Source organism: Eublepharis macularius, chromosome 15, assembly GCF_028583425.1.
Source record: "Eublepharis macularius isolate TG4126 chromosome 15, MPM_Emac_v1.0, whole genome shotgun sequence".
In the NCBI taxonomy this organism is placed as follows: domain Eukaryota; kingdom Metazoa; phylum Chordata; class Lepidosauria; order Squamata; family Eublepharidae; genus Eublepharis; species Eublepharis macularius.
The window spans coordinates 35984290-35998483 of NC_072804.1; the positions used below are offsets into that span (position 1 = coordinate 35984290).

Here is a 14194-nt window from a genome sequence, read left to right on the forward strand (position 1 = left end):
AAGAAAGAGAACATCATTAATGCAACTTACGTCACGCCCTGGGCTTCCAGGTTTGCCTTGAAATCCAAAGTCTCCCTTCTCACCTTTCTGACCCTTTAGGGAAAGATGGATGTTAAAAGAACTGTGTCAGTCATTATACATTATACGGTTTTCTGACCAAACCCTTAAGATAGCGCAGTGAGGAAAGGGTTGACTTTCTACAGGGCTTGGTTCCCTGCCAGTTGTCAGCTGCATAGGAGGGGATAGGCACACTTTACTTGGAGTAAGAAATGCCTTGAACTAGTCCGGATTATACTGTCCTCACCTGGGACTGGCAAGCCCCCTGTACTGGCATTCTAGGATTGGTGATACGATCACAACCTGAAGTGCATCCTAAGCTACTGTTATTTTATTTAGAAAATTTACACACACTCTTGTCATACAGCTGATCTGGGCAGGTCACAAAAGTAAAAATGGTATAATAGAATCATTAAAAAATACCAACAACATAAAAATTCTTCATAATAAAACAAGCCAGGGGTATAAAAACAGCAAAACAACATTCAGTAGTCTCCAATCATATTCATAAAACAGTCTTTGAGCTAGAAGCAGACCATAAAAACAACGAACAAAAAATGGAATACTCTCAGTTAAAAGAAATGTTTTGTCCTGATGCGTAAAAAGTAAAGGGTAAAGGACTTGGGAAGCCTTGGAGGGCAGGCTGGCGGAGGGGAGGGAGGGGTCCAATCCTGATAATCTTCAAGAGACCCTCAAATCCGCCTGCTACTTTGTTATAGTTTCTGGAGATCCCCCCAATTCATTTTCCAGGAAGGAACTTCTTGCACCAAAACCATCCATCAGAAGATGCCGGGAAAACAAATCCACACGGGTCATGTTCCTTTGGATCTTTGCTTCCAGTGCCATGCTTAGCAGAGTTGCACTTTTGAAGTCAATGGGCTTAGAAGGGCTTAACTCTGCTCAAGATTGCACTGCTGAGCTCCAAAGCTGGCAACGTACCTTCGGTCCACCGATTCCTGTCAATCCGGGTGGTCCCTGTTTCGCAACAGAAATTTTCATCAATTAGTTATACAAACTTTTATAACCCAACTTATACTCAAGGTAGTGGTTTCAGCAAATTCATTCATTTCTCTAACATATTTGTATCCTATCCCTTCCAAAAACCACTGGGAGGCTCTCAAAAACAGTTGAAATGGTGACCTTTTACAATGAAAAAAAAATAGGGGGAGAAAATATTCCCCATAACCACAACAATAAAAGTTTATAAAGGGAAACATTTCCTTCAATTTCTGTCTCCACAATAAGCCACCACTCTTCCCTAAAAGCCAACAGGATAAGTGTTTGGCAGACAGACTGTGAGAGAGTGGTTGTTCCAGAGCAGGGGGACAGCAACAGAAAAAGCCCCGTTCTTGACTGAAACCAGAAGGGTTGACCCCCAAGCCCAGGACAGTCAGCAGGGATTGGTAAACTCACCACAGTATACACCCAGGCCTACCTACACCTGGGGCGGTCCCTCTAATATGTGAGGCCCAATATATGAAGGTAATAACCAGCATCAAACACAACAAGATCTTAAAGAAGAGAGGTAGAGTTTATTCAATTGGATAGGAAGAAAAGAACGTGTGGGCCATGGCTTAGAGGAACAGCCTCAGCCTTGCACACAAAAGGTCCCTGGTTCAATCCTTAAGATCTCCACTTGCAAGGATCAGGCAGTGAGTGATGTGAACGACCTTCACCTGAGAGGCACTGCTTGTCATAATAGACAAGATGGATCTCGATTAGAGCAAGGTTCTGAAGCGACTTCATGACTTCCAAAAACATAAATATTGCACTAAGAAATTTTGGGATGGTAGTGACATTGAAAGCTGAGGCGGGCAATTCACTCCTCTGCCTGCTTGATACTGCTGAAGAGAGGGAGGCTGTCAGAGATCTGATTCCCACTGGTTGAGTGGCTCTGACACATAGGTGTCGGGTGATTGCTTTGGCTGTTGGTACTCCAGAAAGTTTTCTGCCGCACTGGAGCTCGAAAACAACAAGAAATACAAATGGGGCATGCCATTCCTTTGGAGGAGATCCCAGTGTCCTTACCTGCTGGCTTAGCTACCACCAGTCAGAGAAAGCTTTGAGATTCTGAGCAGTGGTTGAATGCAGGGTGTCGGATCAAGCACACAGATGGAAATTCTAGAGTGCCAATCAATAAGAGTGTGCATTTGGATATTACCAAACTGAAACGATGCCCAAACCAGCCTGTTTTATTTCAGGTTGGGAATGCCTGAAACAAATCAAAGCATGTCTGAAATTTGGGGGGAAATGAATCCCACCCCCATCAAAAATTTTGGGAGTGTTTCAGGAGGAGCAAGAGGCAGAGCAACATGGGAGGAGGGAGCCAGCACATCCCAGCTGAGCCAGGGTGCCAATGCTGCCACGACTCTTAAAACTATAAAGTTCCTGGGAAGAAGAAGTTTGGAGGTGGGCAAATGTTGTCCCCATTTTCAAGAAGGGGAAAAAGGAGGAGCCAAGTAATTATTGATCCGTCAGCTTGACATCCATACCTGGAAAGGTCCTGGAACAAATCATCAAACAGTCAGTCCTTGAGCATTTAGAAAAGACAGCTGTGATTACTAAGAGCCAACATGGGTTCCTCAAGAACAAGTCACATCAGACTAACCTTATTCGCTTTTTTGAGAGAACTAGTACTTTGGTGGATCAGGGAATGCTGTGGACATAGTTTATCTTGATTTCAGTAAGGCTTTTGATAAGATTCCACAGGATATTCAGGTTGACAAGTTGGTAACATGTGGTTTAGACCATATTACTGTTAGATGGATTTGTGACTGGTACCCAAAGAGTGCTTGTAAATGGTTCCTCATCTTCTTGAAGAGGAGTGACAAGCCGAGTGCCCCAGGGATCTGTCCTGGGCCCTGTGTTGTTCAACATCTTTATAAATGACTTAGATGAAGGAACAGAGAGGAGGTTCATTAAATTTGCAGATGATACTAAACTGGGAGGGGTTGCAAACAGAGTAGAAGATCGAAGCAAGATTCAAGGTGATCTTGACAAGCTGGAAAACTGGGCTAAAACTAACAAAATGAATACCATCAGAGATAAATGTAAAGTTCTGATTGAGGTAGGAAAAATCAAAGGCACACTTATAGGATGGGGGAGACCTGTCTTGGTAGTAGTACATGTGAAAAGGGTCTTGGGGTCTTAGTAGATCATATGCTGATCATGAGACAACAATGTGATGTTTTAGCTAATAAGACAAATGTGAATTTAGGCTGTATCAACAGAAGTATAGTGCCCAGATCACATGAGGTGATGGTATCACTTTAATCTAGTCTAGTCTAGTTAGACCTCATTTGTAGTACTGTGTACGGTTTTGGACACAATAGTTTAAGAAGAATGTTGACAAGCTGGAATGTGTCCCAAGGAGGTGAAGGGTCTAGAGACCAAGTCTTATGAGGAAAGGTTGAAGGAGCTGGGTATGTTTAGCCTAGAGAGGAGGCAATTGAGAGGTGATATGATAGTCCTCTCCAAATATTTGAAGAGCTGTCACATAGAGGATGGGACAGAGTTGTTTTCTATTGCCCCAGAGGTTGGACCAAAAACAATGGGTTAAAACTAAAGCAAAAGAGTTTTTGGCCAAACATTAGGGAGAACTTCCTGACAGAGTGGTTCCTCACTGGAACAGGTTTCCTCAGGATTTGGTGGGCTCTCTCTCCTTGGAGGTATTTAAGAGGCTAGATGGTCATCCGACAGCTATGATGATTCTCTGACTTAATATGAATGTACACAAATCAAGAGAGGGAGTGCATGAAGGGATGAGCTGGTGCTTGGTTCCTGTGGACCTTTCTTACATGCCCAGGGTAATGGCAATTGCCACTTTGGGTTCAGGAAGGAATTTTCCTTCAGGACAGATTGGCCAGGAATCCTGGATTTTTTGCCTCCCTCTGGGCATAGAGCAGGGTTCACTGAGGGAGGTGGGGGGGATCGCTGTGAATTTCCTGTGTTGTGCAGGGGACTAAACTAGATGACCCCTGGGGTTCCTTCCAGCTCTATGTTTCCATGACCTCGCATAAGGCCAAGATTATTGACTATGAACTTTAAAGGGGCTGTGGTATCATCGGTATTAAAGCCTAGCTAGGCCATGTTCTTTCTATCTTGCCTTTCTGTTATACTGCTTATGCTGCCTCTGGAGTGGGGGGGAGCATGGCTGTACACTAAACATTACATTTAAATTTCATTTTTTAAAATGGCCATGATTTTCGAGTGCCAATTTTCTTAAACGTGAAAGACATCTCCCAAACAGTTTCTGAAATGGTATGAGGAGTCCTGAAATTTTGGGCTAATGAAAATATCTCCTTGAAACAAAATGAAAATGAAAATTCGTGATGTGCATGCTCCTTATGAGCAGCTCTTGCTTTCCACTTTGATTTGGCAAATCCCTGGCTGATATGCCTGCTCCCAGGAGCAAACTGGTGGCATCGTATAGTTGGTGGGGACAGCTGTGACTGATGGTGAATACTGCAAATTTAGTAATCCAATGATACTGCTGTGCATGGTTGATGCTATGCTTATGCTCTGGTCCTATGGTAAGGGAGGGAGGAATTCAGGCAGAAGATCCTACAAAAAAATGCAAGGGAAAAACAGGGGCAGAGGAAATGAGCTGGCAGGCGCCCCAGAAGGCAGCAGGGAAAGGGGAAGTTGCCTTGTACAATGAAGAGCTCGAGAGGAAGGGGGGGAATGGCAAGAGGAAAGAGCTTGAGAGTGTGGTGTATTGGTTAGAGTGTCAGAGCCAAGCTACAAGTGATGCCTTACACAGGTTGGACACTTGTCAGCTTACCCCAAATTTTGATGGGAAATGTAGGCGTCCTGGTTTTACAGCTTGGCTCTCCATTACAGCTGCAAGACCAGGATGCCTACATTTCCCATCAAAACTTGAGGGAAGCTGACAAGTCCAACCTGTGTCAAGCGTCACTTGTAGCTTGGCTCTAAGTCTCTTTCTGGGCCACCTAGGTTCAAGTTCCCTTTCTTCCAAGATGCTTCCTGGGCTTCTTACTCTCTCTCTCCGTACAAAACTTACCTCACAAGATTGTTGTGAGGATAAAATGGAGGAATGGAGGCAGAGAGAGCGAGAGAGAGAGAGAGAGAGCACATGCACCATAGTGTTGTAGTAGTGGTTAGAGTGCCAGACTAGGTGACCTTGGGCCAGTCACACACTTTCAGCCTATCCTACTGCACAGGTTGTTGTGAGGATAGAATGGAGGAGAGGAGAATGGCGTAAGCCACTTGGGTCCCTGTTGAGAAGAAAGGCGAGGTATAAACGAAGTAAATAACAACAACCACAGTAATATATGCAAAATAGAAAAGAGTCCAGATGCTGACGAAGAGAGCTGTGGTTCTCGAAAGCTTATGCTACAGTAAAGTTGGTTAGTCTTAAAGGTGCTACTGGACTCTTTCCAATTTTGTGACTACAGACTAACACGGCGAACTCCTCTGGGTAATATATGCTGCTCTGTGCTTTTTGGAAGAACGGGATAAAAACCTTCTAAATACAGCTATTTCTACTAAATAATCAGAAGTGGGAAACTGGGACAGAGAATACAAGAAGGGAAAATGACTTCTGACCATGATCTCCTGTGGCGACGAAGGGTGAAGTTCTTATATTGCTTGGAATAAATAGCTCGAGTCTGCAGCTCCAGGAAAACCTCCCTGCCTTTCTGGTTTCACGTCAAAGAGCTGAGCAAACAGCACAGGAAGCGGCTGAGCAGACACGGACTCAGTGCCATTAGGAGGCCTGACTACAGGATGCTGTAACTAAATATTTATCATTCTCAGCAAAAACTCTGGTCTCCTTGGCCTTCATTCAAATAAGCTGCATTCCGTGGAGGGGGAAAGAGGGCCACAATTCTACAAAAATGCCCTTAAGCAGCAAATGGGGAGAGGCTGAAGCGTGAAGCAGTCAGACAGCAGAGACAATAGGAGGGCTGCTGGGGCAAGGGAGGTCCCTCGCCAGTCCTGGTTGCTTCTGCTGATAGCTGCCCGAGTTCAGGGCAAAGAAATGTGCTGTAGACACTCCATGGTTCCAGTTTGCCAGAGGCAGTCTCAGTGTTTTAGTACATGCTCCTAGTAGCTCACTAGTCCCCTATTCACATGCTACACTGCATGTACATACCATCTGTGTACTCTGAACACTTGACTTTTCTTTACGTATGCATCAAATGATTCTTACATGACATTCAGTGCCTGTACAGCTGAATGTGTGCTTTATACCTAGGCTTACTAGTTGCCCACTAGTTGTGGGCAATCTCCCAAGGCTTTGTCCAGTTGGCAAATCCCCCTGGTGATCGCCTGCCACTGGCAGGCAACCTAGGAAAGTGCACACTGGGCATGCTCCCAGCACGGTATGACAACATCACTTCCTGAAGTGACTTTATTGTGGTAGCTGCGGGCACGTTCCTCTGCTTTGTTGGGGCCAATTTTGGCCCCAAATGGGCCAGAATTAGCCTTGTACAAAGCATAGGAGCATGCCTATGGCTGGCAGGATGATGTCACTTCCTAGAAGTGATGTCATCACACCTCTCCAGAAGTGCATGCATGCAAAGCACTCATGAGGAGGCACCAACCTGTAAATTCCAGGACCTCCACCTCCCTCCAAGAGGATATAGGGACCTAGGGACCCTATTTATCCTGCACATTTATTCAGGAAACACTCCCGGTTTCATCAATAAAGTGAATGAGGGTTAAACTAGACATGCATGTACGCATGTACAGGCCAGATATACATGTGTTCACTGTAACATGTAAAAAGGGGCACTGTCTCTATTTTTTCATCTTCAGAGGGGCGAGATGCTTCTGGTGTCTTTTAAAATTTTGGTAGCCTTTTTTTTTTGCGCTTCAGGTTTCAGCCTCCTCTCCTGAGCCTATAGAAGTTAAAAACAAATAGGGGGGCAATGGCCCCTTAAACGCTAACAAGATTTCATTCCTATAGAAGCTTTTGTGAACTAGAGCCTACTTCATCAGATGCCTGTAGTGGGTCCTCAATCAGCATGAGAACCACTACAGGCAACTGACAAAGTGGGCTGTAGTCTCTGAAAGCTTCTATTGGCATGAAATCTTGTTACTTTTAAAATGTCACTGCACTCCTGTTTATTTGTGCTGCAATGGATTAACATGGCTATCCTTCTCAATTTATTATCAAGATATTAAGTGTCTGAGGGGTTGGTGGTGAATGAATCTTGGTTCTCGGGCACACGCATGTCACCGTGTACATAAATGCCAGGGAACAGCATCCCTTCCATCTCCCCTGCTGCAATAACCACCTGTCCAAATAGTAAATGCTGCTCATTATATTTGAGTTGGAGTTGTTCCATAATAAGCCATTCAGATCTAAAAGGTCTATTTAACATGCTTTGCTTAAAAAACGTAATGAAACTATCAATTTACTAACATGTCTTGCTTCTGCAATCAATGCAGACTCAGAGTAAATAAATGCGTGTATAGGTGGAGCAGGGAAGGACTCAGCAGAGAGAAAACATGTTTTACCAGGATTCCTATTGTCCCCAGTGAAATGTTGAAAGGTATGGTACAGGGAGACAGGCAGGGGCTGATTTTTTCCATCTAGGCTTCTGAAAAGAGATGCTTGGAGATACAGAAAAGGTAAGGGAGATATCCTTTAATCTCTGCACCTCCCGCCAATTGACAAAATAGGTTGCACACTGGGTCTGAAATGTGATCATTGTGGGACTGGAGGCATCCTCCCCTGCAAACATTTTTTAAAAATTAACTGTTTATTATATTTCTTATTTTTTTCTATTATAGGGAAATAATACCTTCCCTCTGCAGCACCTAGGTTAGTTAGCATTGAAGGACGGGGGAAGAGAAACAGGGGAGGGAGAAGGGGAGATCTAACAGTGGCCAGGACAATAAAAGATAAAGGATCAAATAAAAAAAGGATGTTTCTGTAGGTAGGTAAGCTGATAGCATTCCATACCAGGTAGCTAGAGTATCATTCAAACAATAGACTCTTGAGTATTGTTGAAAAATTTTCAGCACAGCTTTCTGAATATGATGACCAGATTTTTTTTCTCACATTTGTCCAGAGTCCCCCTCCTACACAGTCCTTCACTCTGAGCTCCAGCATTGTTTTCATGCCATTCACCAGCCGAAGATGAAATTGTGGCTTCCAACCCTTTGTTTACCGAAAGTACAGCATGAGGCCAGACCACATTTAATGAGCCCTTCCTGAGCTCTTCAGGAAAACAAACTAGGCTGTGTGTGCACATGTGGGTCTGAGATTTTCTGAGCATTATGGGCTTGTTTCCAAGGTGAGAGGAGAAGGGACAGGGCTGGGAAAGCCAAAAGAACGTAAACACAACAGTGCTTCATGTTTGTAGACCCAGGCTTACCTTTTCTCCATGTTCTCCTTTTTCTCCCCTCGGCCCTTCGGCACACTTCAGGAAAGAGAATGAACAAACAGGTGGGTTAGGCCTGCAAGGAAAGGCAGAGGAAGGCCAAGCAAGCACAGCCTCCTTACGGAGAGGGGAAGCAGCTCACCTGTAGTGGCGCTTCAGGTGAGATCCGGACACAGTCTGCACCCTGCAGGAAGAGAAGAGCAAGTTTCAAGACACACTGGCAAAGGATATGGGATAGGGCTTGCAAGTGCTATTCCTGCCACACAGGAACTGAGTCGCTCTTAGTAGCAGAACAAAGGAACTACAAAGGAGGAGCAAAGTCCACATAAGGATATGGTACTGGTAGGCATACGAAATGCCCACTTCCAACAGGTGATGCCCCACTGCCATGTTCACATTTCCACACTCCCACCAGGAGAAAAAGCAGAGGAAGGTCACATCTGACCCAGAAGTGAAATCATTTTCTGGTCACATTTTAGAAACCCACCCACTGTCTATGGTTCTAGCAACAGAGATTTGGGGAGATTCCAAAAGCATCGTCTGGAAGTGACATCACTTCCAGGTCAGATGTGACCCTCCCCAGGCATCACCCTAGAAATCTCCCAGAGGTTGCAGGTAGAAGCCTGGCAATCCCAGGAAGTGGATAAGAAAACTACTCACACGGTCACCTTTCTCTCCTTTAGATCCATATGCCCCAGGAGGTCCACGTTCGCCTTTCCCACCCTGGGTGAGAGAGATAATCTGTCTTCATGCCAGTAAAAAACAGCAGGGGAATGCAGAAAAATACTTCACCAAATCAAACACATGTGGTAGATCCAAACACAAACTGTTCTGCTGATATTACATGCATGCAGGGCTTTTTTTCAGCTGGAATGCGGTGGAACGAAGTTCCAGAACCTCTTGAAAATGGTCACATGGCTGGTGGCCCCGCCCCCTGATCTCCAGACCGGTACTCTGTCTGGAGATCAGGGGGTGGGGCCACCAGCCATGTGACCATTTTCTCTGAGGGCAACCCACTGAGTTCCACCACCTCTTTTCCCAGAAAAAAAGCTCTGCATGGCATGTCCAAACATATTAACATACAAAGCTTCTACAGAAATTCTTTAAATATGAATATCATCCTTGCCCTTCCTCCCCATTGCCTACATCCTAGTAAGACATGGGACTTGTGATTGGGGAGCATGGGCTGGGGCTATCTATATGCAGGAGGAGGGGCGATGCAGAAAGTAAGGCAGAAAAACTGGAGCAGAGAAGTTCAGTGTCTGGTTATTTATCAGCCAAAATCTTGGCCGCAGATCTCGAGTCTAAACACTAATAGCAGGTTTAAGCAGCTGTTCTAACAAAAGAAGTTGGCCTTCCTTACAGGCCTGTACAATGGTACGCACCAACCACCCCCATCTTAAAATTATCACATACTGACACAGATTTCACTAAGTGAGAAATTATAGAAGTCAGACCAGGGCACCCACAGCATTGCTGATGTTTGGAATCAATACACCAACATGTTATATCTGGAGGACATTCTGGATAATGTAATTAAAGTGTCTGTTATATCATAACTAGCTTTCCCCCCTCAAAACTCTAATATGAAGAAAGTGTTAAAAGAAATACAAAACGGAAGCAGCCATGTTTTGCTCAGAAAGTGACTGCCCGCTAGACAGGTAATTTTGTGGGGTGTTACAACACAAAATCAGGAATGGGGAAATTGAGGGAGTGGCCAGCAAGCAGTTGAAGTCAGAGAGTATCTTGTTCAGTACAGAGGTCAGACCTACCTTTAAGCCAGGAGAACCCAGCGTGGCCTGAGGAAACAAAGATTAAAAAGTGCATTTGATCAAGTCCTTGAGCACTTCTAAAATCAGGAACTGAAGAAGACTGAGAACAGAGTATTCAGGCTGATGAAATGTTTACACTATAAGGGACTGTGAAACTTTAGCCTAGGGAAAAGAAGATTAAAAGGCGACATAACAGCCCTCAAACCTAAGAGGCTGCCATAAAGATGATGGAGAGGAACTCTTTCCCCTTTCCCTCAGGGAAGGATAAAAGGAAAGGGGAGTTAAGTTGCCAGAAAGAAAATTTAGGAGTGCTATCAAGGAAAGAAAATGTCTGACTGGAACTGTAAGGGACGTTGTAGGGCAGTGGAATAGCCTGCCAAAGTATCAGATGGAAGGAACCCAACAACTCTTGTGGGTCTGAGGTGGCAGTTGGGTCCACACAGGGGGTTAATTCTTAGTGATGGGTGATCTTCCCTCATCTTAGACAGAGCACCAGTTGCAAACGCTTGAAAAAAAATCTTTTACATCAAAAGTGCTCCTGTTTTTACTCATAGTTATAATGGATTTAATAGAACATAGCTTGGCTAGCAACAGACCATTGTGGGAAAAAATACAATGGGCTATAGAAAACTGATTTGGCTGAGCTCCACAGCAGGGTCAATTGGCCCAAAATGGGTGTGATTCAGGTCAAATCGGGTTGCTGAAGAGCCTGGGAGTGCTGTTGGGGAGGGGCGCAACCAGCACTGGAGCACTCCTGCGCTTTGCAGCTGCCCAATCCGGCCCTGATTTGAGCTGGATCAGGTGGCTGAGGGCTGGGGAGCACAGGTGGAGGGGGGGCAGAAAGGGCCAAAATTGGCCTAGGCCGTTTCCACACACGTTGGATAATCCACTTTCAATACGCTTTAGTGCACATTTATAACGGATTTTCCATGTGTGGAACAAAAAATCCACTTCTAAAGGATAACTAAAGTGCATTGAAAGTGCATTATTCAACGCGTGTGGAAACGGCCCTACTGTGGCACACAGGAGCACACTGCGACACCAGGGAGCATGCCCATGAGACGTGTTCCCTCGCCTTTCCCCATTGGGCAAGTAAGTGAGGGCAGGGATGGAGGGTGGGAACAGGGACTGGCAATGCTACCTGAAGTGGCACAGAGGCCCAGTGCGGGCTGTGGATGCTGCACTGTGCTTCCCCACTGCCCGCAGCGGCCTGCTGGGGCCTTCTCGGCAAGCCGTGTTGCTGAGGACTCACCTTTCATCCTCGCAGACGGGCGCATGAGTGCGCCTGCGTAGGAATAAAAGGCGAGTTGTTGACAATATGGCACATCTTTTATATGGCAGGATGCTTTCTTCCCTGTCTATTTGAATTATTCTTTAAAAAAATTCAAAGGGCAGCACTAACATTCCTGAACATTAATTTTTTTCAGTCACCTGGAGATCAATTGTAATTTTGGGGGATCTCCAGCCACCACCTAGAGGCTGGCAACCCTAGTGCCAGGAGGCAATTTTAGGGGAAGGCCTCAGCCTTTATGCCCTGTTGCTGGTAGGGTTGCCAGGTCCCCTTACCCTCCCAGTGGGAAGCGGGGGGGTGGGGGGACCCAACAATGACCTTTTTGATGTCTTTGTGCATGTGTGCTCCCAGCATGGCACAATGACATCACTCAAATGGGCCAAATTGGCTAGTGCAAAGCCCAGGAGCATTCCTAGGGGCTGTGCTATGACATCACTCCTGGGAGTGACGTCATCACTTCATGGTGGGAGCGCACCCCAGGAGGCCCGTTTCCATGCCTTTTCCCTCACTGGCTAGGTGAGTGGGGGGGGGAGGTGGCTGGGAGCAGGTATCCCCCGCCCCCCACCAGGGGAATGGCCACACTAGTTCCTGGCCCTCCATAGCAACTGGTTGGCCACTATATTGAGATAGTATACTGGACTAGATGAACTACTGGTCTGATCCAGCAGGGCTCTTCTTATGTTCTTAATTACAGCTTGCTAGACTGCTAGACTGATTGCTAGACTACAGGGATCAATTCTTCTTGAGGAAATGGCAGCTATGGAGGGCAGAGAAATTCTAGAGTGGTTACAGACATTTGAGGCTCTAGGATTTGTTTCTCCAATGGTCTAACATCAAGGTTAGGAGAAACTGATTGTTGCCTATAAAGTCAGTAAAAGCCATAGGCTGGCTGGGGATTGAGAGGGATGGGACTACTGTTGGTTGGCATCCTCCAATGAGCCTTCACACTGGAAGTCTCTTCTTTACATTGAGAAAAACCTGAAAAGGATATTGAGAGGCTTTTTGTTTTGTTTTAAGGTTGAGTGGAATATACATGGATAGCAGCCAGTTATACCAGCTCAAATATTAGGACCAAAGGGTAAGTATGATATGCCGAACACATGAATACAGATGCCTACTAGTGATGTAAGAAGGAATTATAATGAGGTGGGGAATTTTAATTTAAATGGCAGGTGACATCACAAGTAGAGGAGAAGATGGAAGAGCTGACTTTTGACCTGGATATGCCATCACACGTCATGACATCACATCCTCATTGAGGTCCCTCTCTTCCCCAAGCTTTGTTCTCCTCAGGCACTGCCTCAGCAGATTGTATTTTCACTTGCATTGTGTAATCTGCCTTAGAGCTCAGTTAGAAAGGCATAACAACAACAATTTGCTGAGGCAAGGTTAGGAGCCCTTCTCACAAAGGGTAGTTATTAACAGCAGAGTCTTAGAAGGAGTTTCCTTCTCCAGAGACTTTCAAGAAAATTCTGTGGAAACGTTGAGCAAATCTAGGATTGAGAAGTGCTGTCATGGACAAGCACCACAACTGAGCAGGAGTGATCTGGAAGCTTTTATGAAGTCATGCAGTGAGTGCCACGTGGCCCATTCTGGCTTATTGGCATTGTGCAACAGCCTGGTCGACCCCTGGCATTGCCCTCCATAATGGTCAGAGGAAGGGACCTCACAAGAGTGGAAGGCGTTGGAGTACTTGAACTTTGACTTGGAAGTGTTATATCAGGACGTGGCATCACACCCTTCACTGAACTCCACCTTCCCCAAGTTCCTCCCCACACACCACCCCCAATTCTCCAAGAATTTCCCAAGCTGTCGTTGGCAACCCTAGCCAGAACGAAACCCCAACAGTCACTCCTCCTGTTCAGAACCTAGCTCTGTGCTCAACCCAAGCAAAAAGCATTATTAAAAGTCATGCAGGACTAGGAGCTTCAGCGAAAGATTAACCAAAGTGTAATATCTCTGAGCTGCAGCAAATCAGAGTCTGGGATGCTGGCTGCCTTCTGCATTTGCTAAGCTAGATTTGCACCGCGTGGTCCATGATGCTGAATGCGACTTGCTACTAGCCATGTATCCAAGCAGAAAAGAAAGAGTCACAGAATAATCAGGAGGAGAACGCACAATGCGCCATGACCAACTAACTAAATGAAGCAATTACTAGCTAATAACTATCAATGAAAGACGTATCTTCAATTTCATATATTCATTTTACATACACAATGACTGCCAAAATAACAATACAGCACTCAGAGGACGTCACATTCAATCAATCAATAAACCATGGCAATATAGGTCACAAGATCTATACTGAGTACTATAGATACTATTAAATACTATATTGAATACAAAGTTGAATACTGCAATAAAGTGCTAGATGCTTGTATACAATAAATAACAATAAATAACAGTAAGAAAGTGACCAGTGCTTATAGATGTAAAGTGACAGTCACTTGAGTTACAAAGCAGTTAAATAATCTTGTTATGCCATATTTACAAAATTCATCAGAAAATGTTTATTCAATCCAAGAGAGGGGATATTATTCCAGATATTTATTTATTTATTTGATTTACATCCCGCCCTCCCCACAAATGAGCTCAAGGCAGCTAACAACATTAATAAAATACAGTGAATCAACCATAAAACTATAAAATAAATAATAATCTTAAGACAATCAATTAAAATAGTCCAGGCTCAGGCTATTTAAATAAATAGTTGGGAGTCC

The 14194-nt window shown here is 44.9% G+C and overlaps 1 protein-coding gene across 6 annotated transcripts in view; it reads right to left on the reverse strand.

The window, feature by feature from the left end:
* COL16A1 (collagen type XVI alpha 1 chain) overlaps positions 1-14194 on the reverse strand; it is a 174600-nt gene that overhangs the window by 99369 nt on the left and 61037 nt on the right. For all 6 annotated transcript variants that reach the window (XM_055000062.1, XM_055000060.1, XM_055000061.1 and 3 more), the window contains exons 11-16: positions 10184-10210; positions 9072-9134; positions 8554-8595; positions 8406-8450; positions 997-1032; positions 31-93 (exon numbers count right to left, since the gene is read on the reverse strand). In XM_055000062.1, the coding sequence (XP_054856037.1) occupies positions 31-93; positions 997-1032; positions 8406-8450; positions 8554-8595; positions 9072-9134; positions 10184-10210 (276 nt within the window). The remainder of the gene's footprint in view (positions 1-30; positions 94-996; positions 1033-8405; positions 8451-8553; positions 8596-9071; positions 9135-10183; positions 10211-14194) is intronic.